This window comes from Marmota flaviventris, chromosome 17, assembly GCF_047511675.1.
Source record: "Marmota flaviventris isolate mMarFla1 chromosome 17, mMarFla1.hap1, whole genome shotgun sequence".
Lineage (NCBI taxonomy): Eukaryota > Metazoa > Chordata > Mammalia > Rodentia > Sciuridae > Marmota > Marmota flaviventris.
The window spans coordinates 56,495,827-56,514,532 of NC_092514.1; the positions used below are offsets into that span (position 1 = coordinate 56,495,827).

The window sequence follows — 18,706 nt, forward strand, 5'->3', positions numbered from 1 at the left end:
ATATTCGGAAACACCCCTCTTCCATCTCTTTTTCTGATTTCTCCAGGAATGAGGCCTCTCTATAGAGATTTGGGGAGAGTTGGACATGTTTACCTGCTGGAGGTCAGCAACACTGAACTTGTGGGGAGATTCCAAGAGATAATTCCTGTGGTTGAGCCTGCAAAGAAAACACAAGAGCTTCCTCAGAAGGGCTTTGGAGGCTGGGCCACCCTGCATTGTCTGTTTTCCTTCCCTCAGCACTGCTAACCAACCATAACCCTTCTGCCTCGCCAGGCAGGGCTAAGAGCACAAGTCAGCTGGACCAGACTTGCCCTGGCCTCCCAGGTAAACTAACCAGCTGGTGGGTCCTTGGGCAAGTTGCTTAATCTCTGAACCTCAGGTATCTTCCTCTAAGAAGTGGAATTGTTTTTGATGATTAAATAATCTATTTAGAGCATTCGGTACAGTGCCCGGCAGGTAGTGAGCACATAACTAATAATGATGAGGGTGGAGCTGGGGCTGTGGCTCAGTGGCACAGCGCTTGCCTAGCATGTGTGAGGCACTGGGTTCGATTCTCAGCTCTGCATATAAATAAATGAACAAAACAAAGGCCTATCAGCGTCTAAATTTTTTTTTTTTTAAATAATAATGAGGATGAGGATGATGAAAACTGACAGCCAGTACCAGGAACTGGCTGAGATTTTACCCTCAGTCACTCATCTGTCCTTGCAACAATGCTCTGAGGCTGAGCCTGTTGCAACTCCCACTTTGAGAAAATGGGCAAATGTGGAGAGTTTAAATAATTTGCCTGGGGTCACACAGTAAGAGTCAGAGCAGGAGCTTGCATGCAGGTATCTGGTTCTAGAGCCAGCATCCTTCTCCACTCCACTGAAACTCTACCACCATTACATACCAGGGACCCTGCTGAGGACAGAAATGCAGAAGATACAGCTGCTGCCCTCTGGCAGCCCCTGGTCTAGCTGAAGAAAAGACATTCCAGTATCTGGTTTCAGTGCTACATGAAAGGAACTGAGATGTGTTCTAAGCACAGCAGATCCCGTTTCAGAGGGGAATGGAGTGGAGGACAAGGGCTGCCGCCAGCCCTGTTTTGGTTCCCACTACACCAACAGCCGAGACTCCAGGTCACATCCTGAGGGATGGAGAGGAAGTGCCTGCAGAAAATCCCTGGCACAGAACCCTATCCAGCCTTGCTCATGTGCCTGTGCAGGTCCTGGGGTGGGGGGTGGATACTCCAAGTCAGAGGAAGCTTGGGAACCTGCACAGGATGCCCTGGACATCTGGAACAGATGGTGTCTGGCATCAGGAATGGGGGCTTGGCCATACCCCATCCAATGGCCTTAGTGTGGTTCAGGGGGAGCCCAGTGTGGGATGGTCCCACAAACAGCCAGGCAGGCCACACTGTGCCATGTGGGGTGAGGACACTGCCAACTTGCCTCTCAGTTTACCATGCTGGTTTCCTTAGTAAACTTCCAGCTTTCTGGGAACAGGAAGCTGCCATTTATCACCGGGAAAACATGGTGGGAGATAGGCACACAGGCTGGCTCCAAGCTGGCAGGAAGGGTGGGGCTGAGTTGGATGGAGAGGTCCCTGTCTTCTACCTCTGTCTACAGTCCTGGCAGCCAGTCAGGCCTATAGCCTGATCTGAGAGTCACTGTGCCCTGGGCCTGTCACACTCTCAGTGGGGCTCTATAACTGATGCTCTGTCAAGGCCAGAAGGAAAGCAGTACCACTCATGCTGTCCTCCAGGAGAGAAACACCTGGGCACTGGAGAAAACCCTGGGTTACTCTGGGCCTCAGTTTCTCACCCATACAATGGAAAGACCCCTCTTAGTCCTCTGGTGTGAGGCTGATTGTCTGGAGAAGGGACCGGAGAGAATTTCAGGGGTCTCTGGGAGACAGTGGAAGTTGGAGAAGGTTGCTTTTTAACTCCTGTAACTTACAGGGTAATGGGACAGAAGGCCACATGAACATAGGGATCACTGACCCTGGCAAGGCCAAATGATCTGCAGGTCTCCAGTGGGCAGCCTGGGTGCTACCTCTTTCTGAGCCCCTCTTCCTCCTCTATCTACCTCTACTCAGCTGTTGGTAGGAGCCACCAGGTCTGGTGGGAACATCCCTGTGAGGCATTTCTGTGATGGTTCCTTCCCAAAGGCCCAAAAGAATGCTTTTAGAAACATGTCCCAGACCTGCGAGAGGACCCCTTTCTCTCAGGGGACCCACCAGTCTGTTGCCATTGGCAAGGGGCAGCTCCTCTTGACTTTACCTCCTACATCCAGAACCTGATCGTGTCTTCTCCTTTCTTGTCCTCCCAGCCTCCCCTCTGGCTAGCTTGGTCAGGTCTCCCTAGCCCCTGGGGTCAATAACGACACCAGCCACCTTGCCAGGACTCTCTCCTTAGCTCTTGCACCTTTGGTTGCTAGAACGGTCTCTTAACCACAGACTGAACCATGACAGTCTCGGCTCAGACCCTTCAGTGGCTCCATGCTGGTGGCAGATGAAGTGCAAAGGACTTCAGTGGGGGCCACAGGGCCTCCAAGTTCTGGTCCCTGGCCCGGCATCCAGCTGTCTTGAGCCTGTTTGGGCCCTTGTGAACTGTGCTCCATCCGCTGCCCACTTAAGGCCCCTCAGCCAGGAAAGCCAGGCCTTTCCCTGGCCCTTTCTTCTCTTGCTCCAGTGTGCTGACAGTGAGGCCTGGGTGCAGGTGGTGGTGGAATCTGAGAAGAGCTGACACGCACGTTCTGTTTCATTCCCTTTTATTATAAACACCCCTTTCAAATTGACTAACGTTGTAAAGAAAATAAGTATTTTCTTAAAATAAAAGAATGCTGCAAACCCTTAACCCTGATGCCATCTCTTGGAACCCCCTGGCCCTCTGGCCCCTGCCCAGTTGAGTCAGGTGCCCCCTCAGGCACATACCAAGCTGACCCAGGCTATCTGCCTGCTTATCTGTAGCTCAGACACTGAGCCCCTCACCATGACGTGGAAGGCCACATGAATATAGGGATCACTGACCCATTTTACAGGCAAGAAAGCTGGAACTCAGAGAAGTGAATTCCCTGAGTCATGTGGGTCTAGAGCTGGGCAGGAGCTATTCCTATGCTCTTTCCCCTGTCTTGTTAATTCCTCTAAAAGGGGACTTCTATAAGTGTGGCCTCATCCTCTAGCAGGCCAGGTACACAGGGACGGGACAGCAGGGCCAGAGAGTCAGAGGCAGGCTGCCCATGGCACCAATCATAGGCTGGCTCAGAGACGGTTCAGCAGGCAGAGTATGGGATGAGGTCAGTGCCAGCCCACCCTGCAGGTGTCAGGAAGGGTGACAGAGGTACCACTTGTCACCTGGTTTTTTTTTTTTTTTTTGTGCGTGTGTTTGTGGGGGTGTGTCTGGGGATTGAACTCAGGGCCTCACACATGCTAGATATGACCCCAGGTTTTTATCACCTGGTTAGGGGCAGGAAGGCAGACCTCTGGAGAGTCTGGAGTCCTGGGTCACAGAACCTCAGAAAAGAGAGGAGAAAGTCAGCCTCACTGAAAAGGGCGGGCCCAGGTACCCAGCTGGTGTGGGATGGCAGAGCCTTTAGGGGCTTTCTGTTCTTCCAGGCCCTGCAGAAGAGAAAGCCCTGGGGGCTCTACGGGCCTGTGAGGGACCAGTTCTCCGAGTACCCACCAGAGAGCTCCCTGCAGCACTGGACAGCCCCAGGGGACCTGTATGGGCATACCCTTGCCCGGAGGAGCAAAGCAGGCATGACTCTGGGAAAAACAACTGCACTCAGGGCCGAGAAGACACCCTTCAGACAGTGCTCCCTGGCAGCCCCTGAGGAGGTGAGGCTCTGGAGAAGGTGGAGGTGCTTATAAATTACTCTGGTTTCAAAGACCCAGAAAAGGTGAACCCAAAGCCCATGCTGGGCTAGGAGAGGTTTGTGACGGCAGGGAGACTATCTGAGTCCATCCTGAAGCTTGCAGTCACCTTCCATCCCTGGGAAACAAAGGCCTCCAGGCCCTGGGTACCCAGGAGCTTCTTGGAAGGGCTCCTGAGGGTGTGCTCTGATCACACACTCCTGGAGGGTTTCAGGAAGGATGCTGCCATGGACAGCAGCATCTAACAGTCAAGGCACGGAGGCTGGGCTGGCAGGAAGGAGACCCGGAGCACAGCCATCATCACCTGGCTAGCTGTGTCTCGCCTGCCTCTACGCACGCTTCCTGCCTCCCTTTCCACTCCAGACAATGCTCTCCCTGTGCTTTCTGTGTACAGTGCCTTCCTTTGGGGCCTGTACCTGCTATTCCTCTCTCTGGAACACTCTTCCCCTCCTCTTTCCTCTTCTACCTCCTAATCAGTTTTCAGGTCTCACCTTATGCGTCACTTCCTCCAGGAAGTCTTCCCCACTGGGACCTCCCCTAATCTGGTTAGAGGTCTTACTTGAGCTTCTGGGTATACTTCTCCTCTCCCCACCGCCCCCTGATTGGAGTTGCTGGTTAGCTCATTGCCTTCCCTCCTAGACCAGAGGCTTTCAGAGGGGAGGACTCTGGTATACTTTACTCAGCATTGCACCCTGTACACCTTGCCAGGTGCTTGGGTATGTTCTCAACAAATAAATTACACCCCCCCAACACACACACACACTCCCCACCCTCACACCCACACATTTTTGGTGGTACTGGGGATTAAACCCAGGGATGCACCACCACTGAGCTACATCCTGGTCCTTTTTATTTTATGAGACAGGGTCTCATTAAATTGCACAGGCTGGCCTTGAATTTATAATCCTTATTACTCAGCCTCCCAAGCAGTCAATTTGTTGAATAAATAAATAAATATATGAACAAAATCTACCCCTGAGGGGCTGGAGTTGTGGCTCAGTTGTAAAGCACTTGCCTAGCATGTGTGAGGCACTGGATTCGATCCTCAGCACCATATAAAAATAAACAAGTAAAATAAAGGTATGTTGTTCATCTGAAACTAAAAAAAATTTTTTAAATTAAAAAAAAAAAACAACTCAAAAAACAAAACACCCCTGAAGGATGTGGTGATTTTGCAAGCCCAATGGGAAGTTCTCTGCCCAGCCCTGGCATTGCTCAAGGAGCCGCCTTGAGCGTGTGTGGCCTGTGCATGTAGAAGGTACTCACCTCTTGCTCAGCTCCTTCAGGGCACCACTTCGACATAGGCCCAGGTAATCCCCCAGAAGCTTCAGTTGTTCCCGACTCCTGCCAATGAGGCGCATCTGCTCCACATGCTCGTACAGAGAGGCATTCACCAGCTGCAGGTTGACGAGGGGCTGGGCCCGGATCTGCGCCAGAAACTTCAGGGCCTGCCGACAGACCTGGGGACACCATGGAAAGGCTGGCTGTTAGCGACGCCTGCACTGCCCAGCTCTCACCTGCCCTGCAGCTCTCTCCAAGGGATGTAGCACTAGCTTCATCTTATAGACTAGGAAACTGAGGTTCAGAGCGATGACGCTACTTAGCCAAGAGCACACAGCTCAGAAATGGTACAGTCCGACTCCCAAACCAGCTTTTCCTCTAATGACACCCATGTTGCCCCCTCCCAACCATGACAAGATATGGGAGGTCACTCTGGATAAGGCCCCCTCCTCCGGGCCTCACAGTTCTTTCCCACTCTTTCCTGTATGCCCAACTTCCTTTTCCTGCCTATAGGAAACAGGTGCTCCCCTCTGGGCCCTGACTCAGGAACCAGGTGACTGGTGTTGCGGCTCTAGCTACAGGAAACCACAGAGCAGACACAGCTTAACAAGGTTCCCCAAGTGCACTGGGCTCTTGCCAACAACCACCAGGACTCCACTGTGACTCTGTGGAGCTGAGTGATCAATCTCAGCTTCTCTCAACAGATTGAAAGAGAGTTGAAGGTTCTACCCAAGATCCTGGCCCTAATACAGTTTGCCAGACATAGGGAGGGACCTTGATCATATCCTCTTTTCATCCACAGAACAAGCCATGGGGAGAGGTGGCATCATTTCTATTCTATAGATGAGGAAACTGAGGCTCTGAGAAGCTGAAGTATCTGACCTGCCTGTGGAAAGTGGAGCCCAGGTCTGAGCTGCAGTGTTGTTTCTGAACACCAGGCAGCCACTCTGACTAAAAGAACTCCTTGTGGCATGCTAAGGAGCTGGGGCTAACTGGAGGAAAATCAAAGGATCAATGCCAGGAGACTATTTAGCAGTGCTGGGAATTGAACCCAGGTCCTTGCTAGGCAAGTGCTCTACCACTGAGCTACATCCCAGCTTCCCCACCCCCTTTCTTTTATTTTGAGACAGGATCTTGCTAAGTTGCCAAGCTGGCCTTGAACTTGGGATCCCCCTGCCCCAACCTCCCAAGTGGTTGGTATTACAGGTGTGTGCTACCATGCCTGGCAGATTATTTTGAGTTTATATTAAAAGATATTCCATGCAAGTATTTGGCAAAGGGCCTGGCACAGAGTTCATCTTCAGTAAATGTGAACTTCTGTCAGCGACTATTTAAGAGCCTGTCTGTCCCTTTGAGGGTCAGAGAATGTAATGGGGCTCTCAGAATTGTCCCTATATCTGGGAGCTGAGGAGACCTCTGGCCTCTTGTCTCCCAGCTCCACCAGCAACACTCTTCTCCCCCTGCCACGGACAACTCCTTTTTCCATATCCTATAGCCCTGAGGTAGCAGTCCCCCAGCTCGAGGGCAGCCCAATGGCAAACCCCTGGTGACCTGGGTCAAACTGCTGTCCTCCAGCCATGGCTCAGCTCTCCTGTAACAGCATCTGTCTGGCCTTGAGTGAGGCTCAGATGAAATACACACAGGAATGAGTGCCAAACACTGCCCAGTGCTAGAGACTGGCAGGGACTTTGTGCTCCCCAGGGGCTGTCCCTATCCTGTGGGCGTGGAAGAGAAAGACAAAAGCAAAAACCACACTCTGGGGCTGACATCCTGCCAAGTGCCAGCTGGGCTTCAGAACAAGTGGGTCAGCCAGAGCTGCAATAGCAAACAATAAGGCCCCAAAGCCCTGGCCAGCCACTTTCTGTTTGGACTTTCTTGTCTCTCTCAGGTGGTTGATCTTTGATAGAGAGCTGGATATTTCCTGATCTCAGATAAGCCTAGAAAAGTTTTGCAGTTTCCTAGGGAGAAGGAAGGAAGAGCACAGGATTCCAGTACTGAGTAAGGAGGTGGCCCGACTGAAGTATCAGGGTCTGGGGAAGAGGGAATGTGCTCACGGTCAAAGGTGCATTCCTGGTGACTCTGAGGGTTAGTTTTCTGTGCGTAGTTAGTTAAATACTACTGAGGGCAGGGGTGGTGATGGGTGAACAACAGAATGGCCAAAGCAAAGCCAACTTTGGAGTTTTTCCTCCCCAGAGGAGTGGAATTTACTTGGAGTCACCTTCCCTGAATTCTGAGGACACATCCATGAGGCAAGACTGTGTAGCGTGCAGGTCCTGGGCCTCGAGAGAAGAAAACAACTGCTTCCTTGTGTTTCTGTGTCTGTCTTAGTAGAAATCTATGCTTTGGAAAGAAGGCAGATTTGAAAGGAGAGGGTAGCATTTGAGATAGGATAGAATAGGATGGAATAGGACAAGACAGGACAGGAAAGATTTATTAATGGATTTGTGGTTGAACAGATGAATGGATGAATAGGTAGACAGATGGGTGGTCTTGAATTAGGGACTGAACAAGTGAATTAGGGACAAGAGATAGGAATGGCCTCAGGGGAGGGAAAGGGCACTGTTAGAAGGCACTGTTCTAAGTGACAGGCAGTACTACCACAGTCTTCACAATAGACCCAAGACATACACTATTTTTTTCATTTTGGGGGGATCCTAGGGATTGAACTCAGGGCACTTAACTACTGAGATGGCTTTTTTATATTTTATTTAGACACAGGGTCTTGCTGAGTTGCTTAGGGCCTCACTAAGTTGCTGAGGCTGGCTCTGATTTCTTGATTCTCCTGCCTCAGCCTTCCTAGCTACGGGGATTACAGGTGTGCACCAACATGCTCGGCCTGAGACATACACTATTATTAAACCCCTTTAAGAAAAGAAAAACAAACCAAAAACCTTAAGAGATTAGGGATCTGAAGCTAACTTGCTCATGACAACACAGCTAGAAAAGTGGCTATAATCCTAATGGCTTAGGAGGCTAAGGCAGAAGGATTGCAAGTCTGAAGCCAGCCTCAGCAACTTAGCAAGACCCTAAGCAACTTAGTGAGAAATTGTCTCAAAATAAAAAATTAGGGCTGGGGTCATAGTTCAGTGGTAGAACATTTGCCTCTCACATGTGAGGCACTGGGTTTGATTCCCAGCACCACATAAAAATCAAATCAAATCAAATAAAGGTATTGCGACCATCTACAACTAAAAAAATATTTTAAAGAATTAAGAATTTAAAAAACCCAAAAGGGCTGAGGATGTGCTCAGTTGTTAAATGCTCTTGGATTCAATCCCCAGGAAAGGAAGGAAGGAAGGAAGGAGAATGAGACAGACAGAAAGGAAAGAAGGAAGGAAAGAAGGAAGGTGGCTAAGCCCACCTAGAGAAGAGGACAATCTGAAAGATCTTAGAATATATCTTGTTCAAAGAAAAAAAGTATCTTGTTCAGAAGCATCTGGTGGACATACAAGAGTACCCAAGATATAATATTAGGGGCTAGGGATGTGGCTCAAGCGGTAGCGCGCTCGCCTGGCATGCGTGCGGCCCGGGTTTGAGCCTCAGCACCACATACAAAAAACAAAGATGTGTGTCTGCCAAAAACTAAAAATAAATATTAAAATTCTCTCTCTCTCTCTAAAAAAAAAAAAAAAGATATAATATTAAGTGAACAAGATGGGAGAGAGGAGGGGAGGGGAAGGGGGGAAAGGAAGGACAGCAGAATAAAATAGACATTGTTATTGCTGCATGTATATATATAACTGCATGACCAATGTGATTCTGCAACCTGTACACTCAGAAAAATGAGAAATCATACCCCATCTGATTCAAATGCATAATACGTCAAGATCATTGTACTGTCATGTGTAACTAATTAAAACAAATTAAAAAAAAGAAAAAAAAATAAGTGAACAAAGCAGGATGAGTCCAATATGATCCCAGCACATGTGAGGCACTGGGTTCGATTTATAAAAAATAGATGCATATGTAAATTAATGCACAGAAAAGGCTGCCCCCCAGAATATTAGTAGTGATTACCTCTGGGTGATGACACATAATTTTGACTGATTTGTCTTTGGGCTTTTCTGTAAGTTTTAATGTTGAACAATAATCCTGTATTGGACTGGGGTTGTGGATCAGTGGTAGAGTGCTTGCCTAGCATGTGCAAGGCACTGGGTTCGATTCTCAGCACCACATATAAATAAATGAACAAAATAAAGATCCATCGACATCTAAAAAAAAAAAAAGTCCTAGTTTTCTGCATAGGGAAAGCTTTTAAAAAAAATAACCATATATTATCTTTATAATGGGTAGAGGCCCAGAAAAAGTGCACTTTTCCCCCCCAGCCATATATATAATTATTTTTTAAATTTAGAGACAGGGTCTTGCCAAGTTGCTTAGGGCCTCACTTGCTGTGGCTGGCTTTGAACTTGCAATCTTCCTGCCTCAGCCTCTCAAGTCGCTGGGATTACAGGTATGGACCACCACACCTGGCTAAAAGCACACTTTGGAAAACATGAAATAAGTAACCCACACAGGGCTTGCAGTCACCTGGGGCCCTCAGGGTTGGCAAAAGTAAGGTTGAATTGCTCTTTGGGGTGTGGCCAGCTGGCTGGGCTGTCCATTTACTTATCTAGCAATCCACCCACCCAGCCATCTACCTAACTCCATCCATCTATCCATCTATCCACCCACCCACTCAACTATCCAGCCACACATCCATTGACATATCTGATCTATCTTATCCTGTCCCTCCTTCCTATCTGCCTATCTACCTAGTTGCTGGTGCCTTACACAGTTTTGTCTGTTTCTTGGAAGCTGCAGAGAATCATCTTCAGAGGTCTACTGGGGACTCAGGCAGGTGTTTTCAGAGCTCTGTTTGGGAGCTGCAGATAGGCACCAAGCTTTTCTCTTGGTCTTGAACCAGTGATCTTGCTCCCTAGAGCCAAACCACTTCAAACATACAAACAGCAGCAGCGAAAAGGGGAGGATATTCCTCTGTCATTCAGCAGCCATGTAGGATCATGACTCGCTGGGCCTGAGACTTACCGGGCGCTTGGTGAGGTCCCAGTTGTGGATAATTCTGGCCGGAATCACTGAAGTATCATCTTGGTGGCAGATGTCACAGTAATAGAGGCCAGAGAAGGCACAGAGTTTGGGTCGTACAAAGGAGAAGCCAATCTGCCGGGAGCAGCCTGGGGAGATAGGCAGTGAGCAGAGAGGGGCAGAGTCAGCTCCAGGTATCACAGAGCTACTATGGTGGGAGGGGCCTGCTAGTTTTATATATATAAACATAACTAACATAACATATATATATATATATATATATATATATATATATATATATATATATATATATATATATATGTTATATTTTTTAAAAGAAGAGCACAAGGGTAAAAATGACTCACTTATATTTCCACCACTAATGATCAACACTATTAATGTAACAATGCACTATTAGAATTACTATCACAGGGCTGGGGATGTGGCTCAAGTGGTAGCGCACTCGCCTGGCATGCGTGCAGCCCGGGTTCAATCCTCATGGCCACGTACAAACAAAGATGTTGTATCCACCAAAAACTAAAAAATGATAAATATTAAAATTCTCTCTCTCTCTCTCTCTCTTTAAAAAAAAATTACTATCACCATTTTACAGCTAAAGAAATTGATGCTCAGAGGTGAAGAAATCTGTCTGGTTACACAACAACTAGTTTACACAGTGGAAATCAAATTTGGGCTTGGTTGGTCCCAAGCCTGAGATCTCTTCCATGATACTCAGCCTCCTTCATCCAGTGGTTCCACTGCTTGCTCCCCAATGCCACCTCCTCTCCATCCACCCCCTACCGGGGCCCAGTAATGGAAGCAACCAAGTCAGGGCCAGCAGTGAAAGAGCTGAAGAAGGGTAGTGGATGGGGAAGCCAGCAGGAGCCAGGGTGGCCTGGACATTTCCTGAGACCAGCTTGAACCCTGAGCAGCCTGTTATCTCAGGGGAGTGGGATAGGGCCAGTTTCAGCTGCTTGGTTGAAGGTCTCAGGGGGCACTGGGAGTGGGGTGTGGCTAGGGCAAAAATCTAAGGCTGGCTCAAATCCTGAACACATGTTCTGCCTCCCACAGGGGCAGGGGAAAGGGTCCCCCTACCACTGAGCCACTTTGGCCTTGGGACCAAAGTGCAGGATCTCTTGCTTAGCAGCTGCCTCACCCTGACCTTCACCTAATTTTCTCAAGGTTTCATTTCAGTGTCTATAAAACTCAGCTGCTACTTGCTATTTTTGTGGGGATATTACAAAGTAATAGTGAGACCATGTTCTGAAAGTGACCCGCAAACTGAAATACAACCCAGTGCGCACCAATGTCTGCCCAGCCACGGGGCTGTGCTGCAGGGTGGAGAGGAAGCAGGAAGTCGGGGTTTCACAGTCCTGGCTGTCAGGCTATCAGGTGAGAGCCATGGGGAGACCTGTTCTCTGTGACAGCACTTACTTCACAGGTGGGAAGTGTCCCCTCACAAGTGCTAAAGTCCTGCCCCTTGGGCTGAAGAGAGAAGGGTGAGTTCTGGGGCACAGTGCTGCTTGCAGGTGTTTTCTGTAGGAAGCTCTGCTCAGCCTGCTTCTCCCATCCTCCAGGGGGCTACCGCAGGCCACTTCCTTCCAGGCATTTAAGGAGGCTTTCCCCTCTGGTCTGGCAGGCTCCTCCCTCCCCCCAGGTCAGCTCTGAAATTGGAACTCAACTTATTGTGGCCTTCTGCAGCAGTGCAGCTGGCATGTCCCCCTGTACACCGGGGAGTGGTACATCACATAGGCTTGGACAATTCAAGGGCAGAGAGCCTCTGGGGTCCTCTCCACTAGCACAGGCTCCGAGGGAGCAACCATCAAGGTCCAGTTCTGTCTCTAACACTTACTAGCTTGTATGAGCCTGAGCCAAGGCACTTACCAGCTCTGGGCCTCAGCTTCCTCACCTATAAACAGAGTAACAGCCCCAGTCTCTACTAAATGAGATAATCCAAATAAAGCATCTGGCTCAGTGCCCCACACAAAGGTGATTCAATGGTGATAATAACAAGGCAGATGCAGTGACATGAAATAATACCCATAATGTATTACTAAGGAGAAAAAACCAAGTTGCAGAATAACACATAGAGCTGTGCTGCCCGAGACAGTGCCATGCACCATAGGGGTCCCTTTTAAGTGAATTTAGCAAATTAAAAAAAAATTTTTTTTTTTTTTAGTTGTAGAAGAATACAATACCTTTATTTTATTTATTTTTATGTGGTGCTGAGGATCGAGCCCAGGGTCTCACACATGCTAGGCAAGTGCTTTACCACTGAGTCACCACCCCAGCCCTTAAGTGAATTTAAATGGAAAACAGTTCCTTATGCACACTAGCCACATGTTAAGCATCCAGTGACCACACGTGGCTCACAGCTACCACAGCAGACAGCACAGATCTAGAACTTTTCATTAACACAGGAAGTTCTACTGGACAGCATGGAATAGCATGACTTGCAAAATCATGCACAAATATTTACTTTGGGAGAATCTCAGGCCCCTTTTGTAAAAGAATATGACAGTGTAGCAAGAAGATAATGCAGAAAGGAGACAGCAACAGGAAGCATGGTTGTCACCCACAGGTCCCACCCAGCAGCAGGTCCCACCCAGCAGCAGGTCCCACCCAGCAGCAGGAGAGGGGAGAGACAGGGGGCTGCCCAAGAGCAGGCAGCTGGCCCCACTGGGTGCTGGGGAGGTGCAGAGGCTTCCTGGAAGCCTACTGTTATGTCAACTCAGGGGAAGGATGAAGGCACAGGGAGGGCCCCAAATCAGGAAGTAGAGCAAGGCTGGCAGGCAGTGGGTGGTGGGAAGGTTCAAGTCAGCACCTGCACAGAAGCAGCCCTGGGAGTCCAGGCCTTTCTCCGTGGGGATGGCCACCAGGTACTGCAACAGGAAGCCATTCTCCCGGGTGGCGAACTTCAGCACCTCCTGACAGTTTTCATCCAGACTCCCGCCAAGTGTCACGGCCTCCTCGGCTGTCTCCAAGTATGATGCCAAGACCTTGCGGACCAGGTCCCTCCACAGGGCAGCCTCCTCGGCGGTCCCTGCCTGCAGCTTCAGCACGGCCTTGGCTGTGATGATTTTGAAAAAGGCCGGGCCCCCTAGGCTTGTGTCCGGCAGGATGTCTCGGATGGTCTCCACTCCATGGCTGTCACTTAGCATCTTCTCATTGTTTTTCACTCGGAAGCATTTAAGAGACTCCAAAGACAGGGAGAAAATATAGGGTATCCAGGTCCTGTCTGCATACAGGTACAGAAGGGATTCTTTGATAGCATCTGGCTCCGGAACCTGGGCAGATGTCCAGTCAAACTGTGTGCCCTGGGGGACTGTGGACTCCGGAAGCAAGGCTGAGTAAGAGAGGTGTCCACCTAGGGGAGCCTCAGCAGGGTCCTCAGGTTGGTCTGGATACTGGATGTTCACCCACTCATCTTCCTGCTGAGGCCGGACCTTCTGCAGGACCTCCCGCACCCGGTCAAGCCAGTCCTCAGCCTCATCCTGAGAGGAGGCACGCAGGGCCAGCTTCTTGCCAGAGAAGACTAGCTCAAAGCGCCCATCACTGTGGGCCGGCCCCACAGCCTCACAGCGCAGCAGAGAGCAGCTTTCCACACAGGTGCGCTCCTCATCACTCAGGTAGAGGCGGAGCTCCAGCGGGGAGAGCTCGCAGAAGAACTCCTTCCAGATGCCCATGGCCCCTCGCCGAGCCACTGTGCCCAGCTTCATGAGGCCCCGGAATGGGTTGGACAGCCCTGGAAGCAGAAAGAGGCACTTTAGAGAATGGGCCACAGTGGAAATCCCCAGAACACAGCTGGTCGTGGGCCACTGTCAGATGGGATTCTGAAAGCTGGATGGGAATATTTTTGAGCACCTTGGCCAATCCTCCTCAGCATTTGTTAGAGTCTGTAAACAAGTCTGGATGGCGCCTGGCATTTTGCCAGAGGGAGTGGTTTGTGAAGTAACACCATCGAGCCATTAAGTGTGGAGATTCCTTATTGGTTGACTGATGTATCTAGTTTATGCTAATTAGATAAGCTGTGTGGAATGTATAAATACTGCTCCTGTCCTGCAATAAAGGGCTCCTACTCCTGCTGTATCAATCTACACAAGTTGTTCGTCACCCCCCGGTTATTTTGCCCAGCCAGCCGGGCTGCGGCAAGCATTGACCTCATTTCCTGCACTTTGCTGAGAAGAGGAATGTGCTCATATACACTATATATACTCTGGCATCTGGGCCTTCATTGGACCTTCCCTCCTGTCATTAGGTTGTGCTTCTAAGTGAGGCCAATCCCTCCCCACACCCACACAAGGCCAAGGACATCTTTCCAGCAATTCCCTTTCTCCTGTGTCGCTCTTTCCTCCCTTCTCTACTTGATCAGGCCCTCTGGCACACAGAATGCTGTAATTTCTCCCATCTTTAAAATCTCTCTCCTCAACTCACATCTCTAATTACTACCTTGTTTCTCAGTCCTTTTTACAGAAAATCTGCTTAAGAAGTACAGGCATCTCTGGCTCTATTGCTGCTCCCATTCCTTCTTGAACCTGCTCCAGTTAGACTTCTGACCTCTCACTTTACTGAAACTACTCTTGGGAAGGCCAACAACACCCTCCTTGTGGCCAAACCTAAGGCCTCCCTGGAGGCCTTACCTGACCCTTATCTCCTCAGCTCCCTGACCTCTCAGGGCTGGAGCACTCTGGGGCTCAGCCCTGGGTCCCTGTCTGTTCTGTGGACACCCACTCCCTAGCTGAGCTTATCTGCTCTCAGGGCTTTATGCCCACAGACCCCGCCCCCTTTTTTCCTCTAGCCTGGACTTCACCCATGAACTTTAATACATCCACCTGCTCCACATATGTCTAATAGATGCCTTAAAGTTGACATGCCAAAAATGAATTCCTAATTCTCTTGCTGCAAAACTGCTTCTTCCCTAATGTTCCTTATCTCATAAAATGGAGAACTTCATCCTTCTAGTTTCCTAGGCTAAAAACCATGGAGTTATCCCAGATTTTTCTTTTTCACCTTATATCCAAACCTTCAGCAAATCCTCTTAGCTTCAATACATATCTAATAGTCCCCTGCTTCTCCACCACCTCTACTACCTCACAGCTCAGGCCACTGTCATCTCTTACTTGGATTATGACGACAGTCCCCTGACTGGTTTGGCATCCCCTGCTGTCCTTCAGTATAGGAGCTGGAGTGATTAGTTTAAAAGATAAGCTAGAACATGTCCCTCTGCCATTCTGTCCCCAGAACAAATGCCTACCTACTTTTCATGGTCCATAGGCCTCCATGTAACTGACCTCATCTCTCACCACCCCTCCCTACTCTGCACCAGTTGCTCTGGTCACCACTGTCCCCTGAACATGTTAAGCATGTTCTTGGCACAGGATTTGCATTTTTCTCACTGTTTGAAACACACAGATGACCTCATGCCTCCTTCCCTTCTCCCTTCCCATGACCTCACATGTCACCCTATTTGTGAGGGTGCTCTGGCTACCCTCTTGCCTGGCACTCCCTGACTCCTTATTTTCTAGGGCTCTAATCACCACCTAACCACACTCTATGATTACTTGACAGTTTTTTTATTTCCTGGATCCCCCTGCCAGAATCCAAGTCCCATATGCTTCCCCCTGTGTCCTACACATCTAGAATACTGCCTGGCACATTAGAGACACCAATGAATACCTGCTCAATGAACAAAGGAATGAAGGCCTGTGACCCACACTGCTCAATGCCCCTTGCTCCTCTGGAGTCTGCTACATTATATGGAGGGGTCCAAAGGCCACAAAATTCTCTTTCCCCCAGCCTGGAGATTTGTACTGCATAGGGTTTCCTGACCCCTTGGATATCCTAAGTAAGAAGCATACCACTGGGGGTAAGGGTTGTGGCTCAGTGGTAGAGTGCTTGCCTAGTATGTGTGAGGAACTGGGTTTGATGCTCAGTACCACATAAAAATAAATAAAAAAAATATTGTGTCCATCTACCACTAAAAAAAAAAAAAAAGAGAAAGACAAAGAAAAAAGCACACCTTCTCAGACATGGTTAGAGACCACAGCCAAAAGCAGGTGGGACAAACCCAAAAGAAGCCAACATGGAGATCAGGGCTCTTCTCACCCAGAGCCCCATGGACCTGACAGAATTCTCAGCTAGGTCACTATAAACAGAAAATGAGGAGAAACTGATGCCAGGACCCCATTATTTTGTTTGTTATAAAAGGAACTCATTTTGAGGGTTACAGAAAAATTAGGTTATGGTTATTTAGTGCTTTCTGGAATTTCATAGGGTGGGGCCTTCACAATAAATAGCACATGGAGGACAGAAACAAACACAAGACCTGATAAAGCCCACCAGCGCTGTTAAATGAACCATCTAAAATAAGGCTTTTAGAAGGAGCTGTTAGAACACCTTGGCCTCCGAGGTGCAGGGTGCTCTGAGCACAGAGAGAATCAAGAATCCTCTGTAATTCTCAATTTTATAGTGCAATTTCAGGGAGCGTATCTCTGTTTCAATATATGAAACAGTATTTTAATTCTCTGTAGATAGGTTTTAACACTATCTCAATAAGATTTTATAAGAGAATACAGTACTTTTCCTAAAATGCTCTCCTGAATTACTAAGCATGAGTATGCCTCTTATTACATTCTGATATGAAGTTTCTCTAGGGGAACACGCCACCCATTGGATAATGGCAAACAAGACTTTACAACTGCACGGTCCCTGCCGAGCCACCTACCCATCTGCCTGCGGTGCACCACCCGGAAGTTCTTATGCTCTGGAGCTGGTACTGCCCTGGCTTTCCTGCTTCCTGGGGAAGGCACACATGCTTTGTCTAATGCCCCCAGGGAGCAGTTCTTTCTTGGTCCTTGAGAAAAATGCCTGTGGAGAGCAGGCCTTGACTCTGGAGTCCCTCGAGAACCAGCTCCGGAGCCATCTGTGGTGCTCTCAGGGGCTTGCTCCTGGGTAGGGCGGTAGAAGTCATCTTCAGAGATCCAGTTTCTGCTTTTCTGTTGAGAAAGAAGTAAAGATAGAGATTGTCTGATGTTTAAGGTTTAAAAAATTATATACCATAAAATGACGCCCCCCCCACTTTTTTTGTGGTGCTGGGGATCGAACCCAGGGCCTTGTGCATGCGAGGCAAGCACTCTACTAACTGAGCTCTATCCCCAGCCCAAAATGAACCCATTTTTAAGGGTATATAATTCAATAATTTTGGTATATTCCCAGAGTTGTGCAACCATCCCCTTAATCTAAGTTCAGAACATTTTCATCACACCAAAAAGAAACCCATACCTACTAGCAGGCACCCTCATTTCCCCATTACCATTCCGGCTCTGGGAAACCACTCATCTATTTTCTGGTTTTATAGATTTACACAATCTGGCTATTTCATATAAAAGGAATCATATAATGTGTGATCTTTTGTGACTGACTTTTTTCTCTTAGCATAATGTTTTCACCAAGTATATGTGAAAATTCAAATTCTTTTTTATGGCCAAATAATTGTATAGATGAACCACATTTTATTTATCCATTCATCAGTTGATGGGTATTTGGGATGTTTCCACTTTTGGCTATTGTGATTAATACTGCTATGAAAATCCATGTACATGTTTTTGTGTGGATTCAGGTTTCCCTTTTCTTGGCTACATACTTAGGAGTGGATTTGTGGGGTTGTATGTAACTCTAAGTTTAACATATTGAGGACCTGTTAAACCATTTCCCAAAGTGGCTACACAATTTTACATTCCCACCAGGAATTTATGAGGGAACTAATTTCTCTATAAACTCTCCAATGTTTGTTATTTCTTGATTACAGCCATCCTGATGGGTGTGAAGGGCTATCTCATTGCAGTTTTCTTTTTTTTCTCTCATTGCTGTTTTGATCTGCACCTCCCTAATGTCTAATGATACTGAACATCTTTTCATGTGTTGGGTGGTATTAATATATCTTCTTTGAAAAAAAAAACCAATTTGAATCCTTTGGCCATTTTTAATTGAGTTATTTATCTTTGTTGTTAAGTGCTGAGTTATGCCCCCCCCCCCCCCCCCCCCCGCAAAGACTTGTTGAGCTCTTAACCCCAGCACCTCAGAATGTGATCTTTATTTAGATGTAGATGTAATTAGTTAAGATGAGGTCATACTAGAGTAGGGTAGACCCTTCATCCAAAACGAGTTATGTCCTTATACGAACAGAAGGCAAGACACACACAGAGGAGAACACCAAGTGAAGACAGAGCACAGAGGGGGAATGCAGGGGAAGGTGGAGGGTGAGTCTACAAGTTCAGGGACACCAAGGTTTGCTGGCTACACTGGAAGTGAAGAGAAAGGAATGGCACAGATTCCTCACTGTAATCTCCAGAAGGAATCAACCCTGCTGACATCTGGATTTTAAACTTCTAGCCTCCAGAGCTATCAAAGAACACATTTCTGTTATTGTAAGCTGTCTGGTTTATGGCATCCTATCATGGCAGCTCTAAAAAAAAAAAAAAAAAAATATATATATATATATATATATATATATATTTTTTTTTTTTTTGCAAGGGTTCTTTAACAT

General features: G+C 48.1%; 1 protein-coding gene and 1 long non-coding RNA gene across 9 annotated transcripts in view; one reads left to right on the plus strand and one right to left on the minus strand.

Annotated features, from left to right (window-relative positions):
* LOC114108464 (uncharacterized) overlaps window positions 1-592 on the plus strand; it is a 33,483-nt gene extending 32,891 nt beyond the window's left edge. For all 8 annotated transcript variants that reach the window (XR_011704948.1, XR_011704942.1, XR_011704949.1 and 5 more), the window contains one exon: window positions 47-592. This is a non-coding gene — a long non-coding RNA (uncharacterized lncRNA). The remainder of the gene's footprint in view (window positions 1-46) is intronic.
* Window positions 1-18,706, minus strand: part of LOC139701329 (pleckstrin homology domain-containing family M member 1) — a 45,359-nt gene that overhangs the window by 3,337 nt on the left and 23,316 nt on the right. Inside the window, exons 6-10 of the mRNA XM_071603226.1 lie at window positions 16,886-17,156; window positions 12,986-13,906; window positions 10,165-10,310; window positions 5,122-5,315; window positions 94-157 (exon numbers count right to left, since the gene is read on the minus strand). Of these exons, the coding sequence (XP_071459327.1) occupies window positions 94-157; window positions 5,122-5,315; window positions 10,165-10,310; window positions 12,986-13,906; window positions 16,886-17,156 (1,596 nt within the window). The remainder of the gene's footprint in view (window positions 1-93; window positions 158-5,121; window positions 5,316-10,164; window positions 10,311-12,985; window positions 13,907-16,885; window positions 17,157-18,706) is intronic.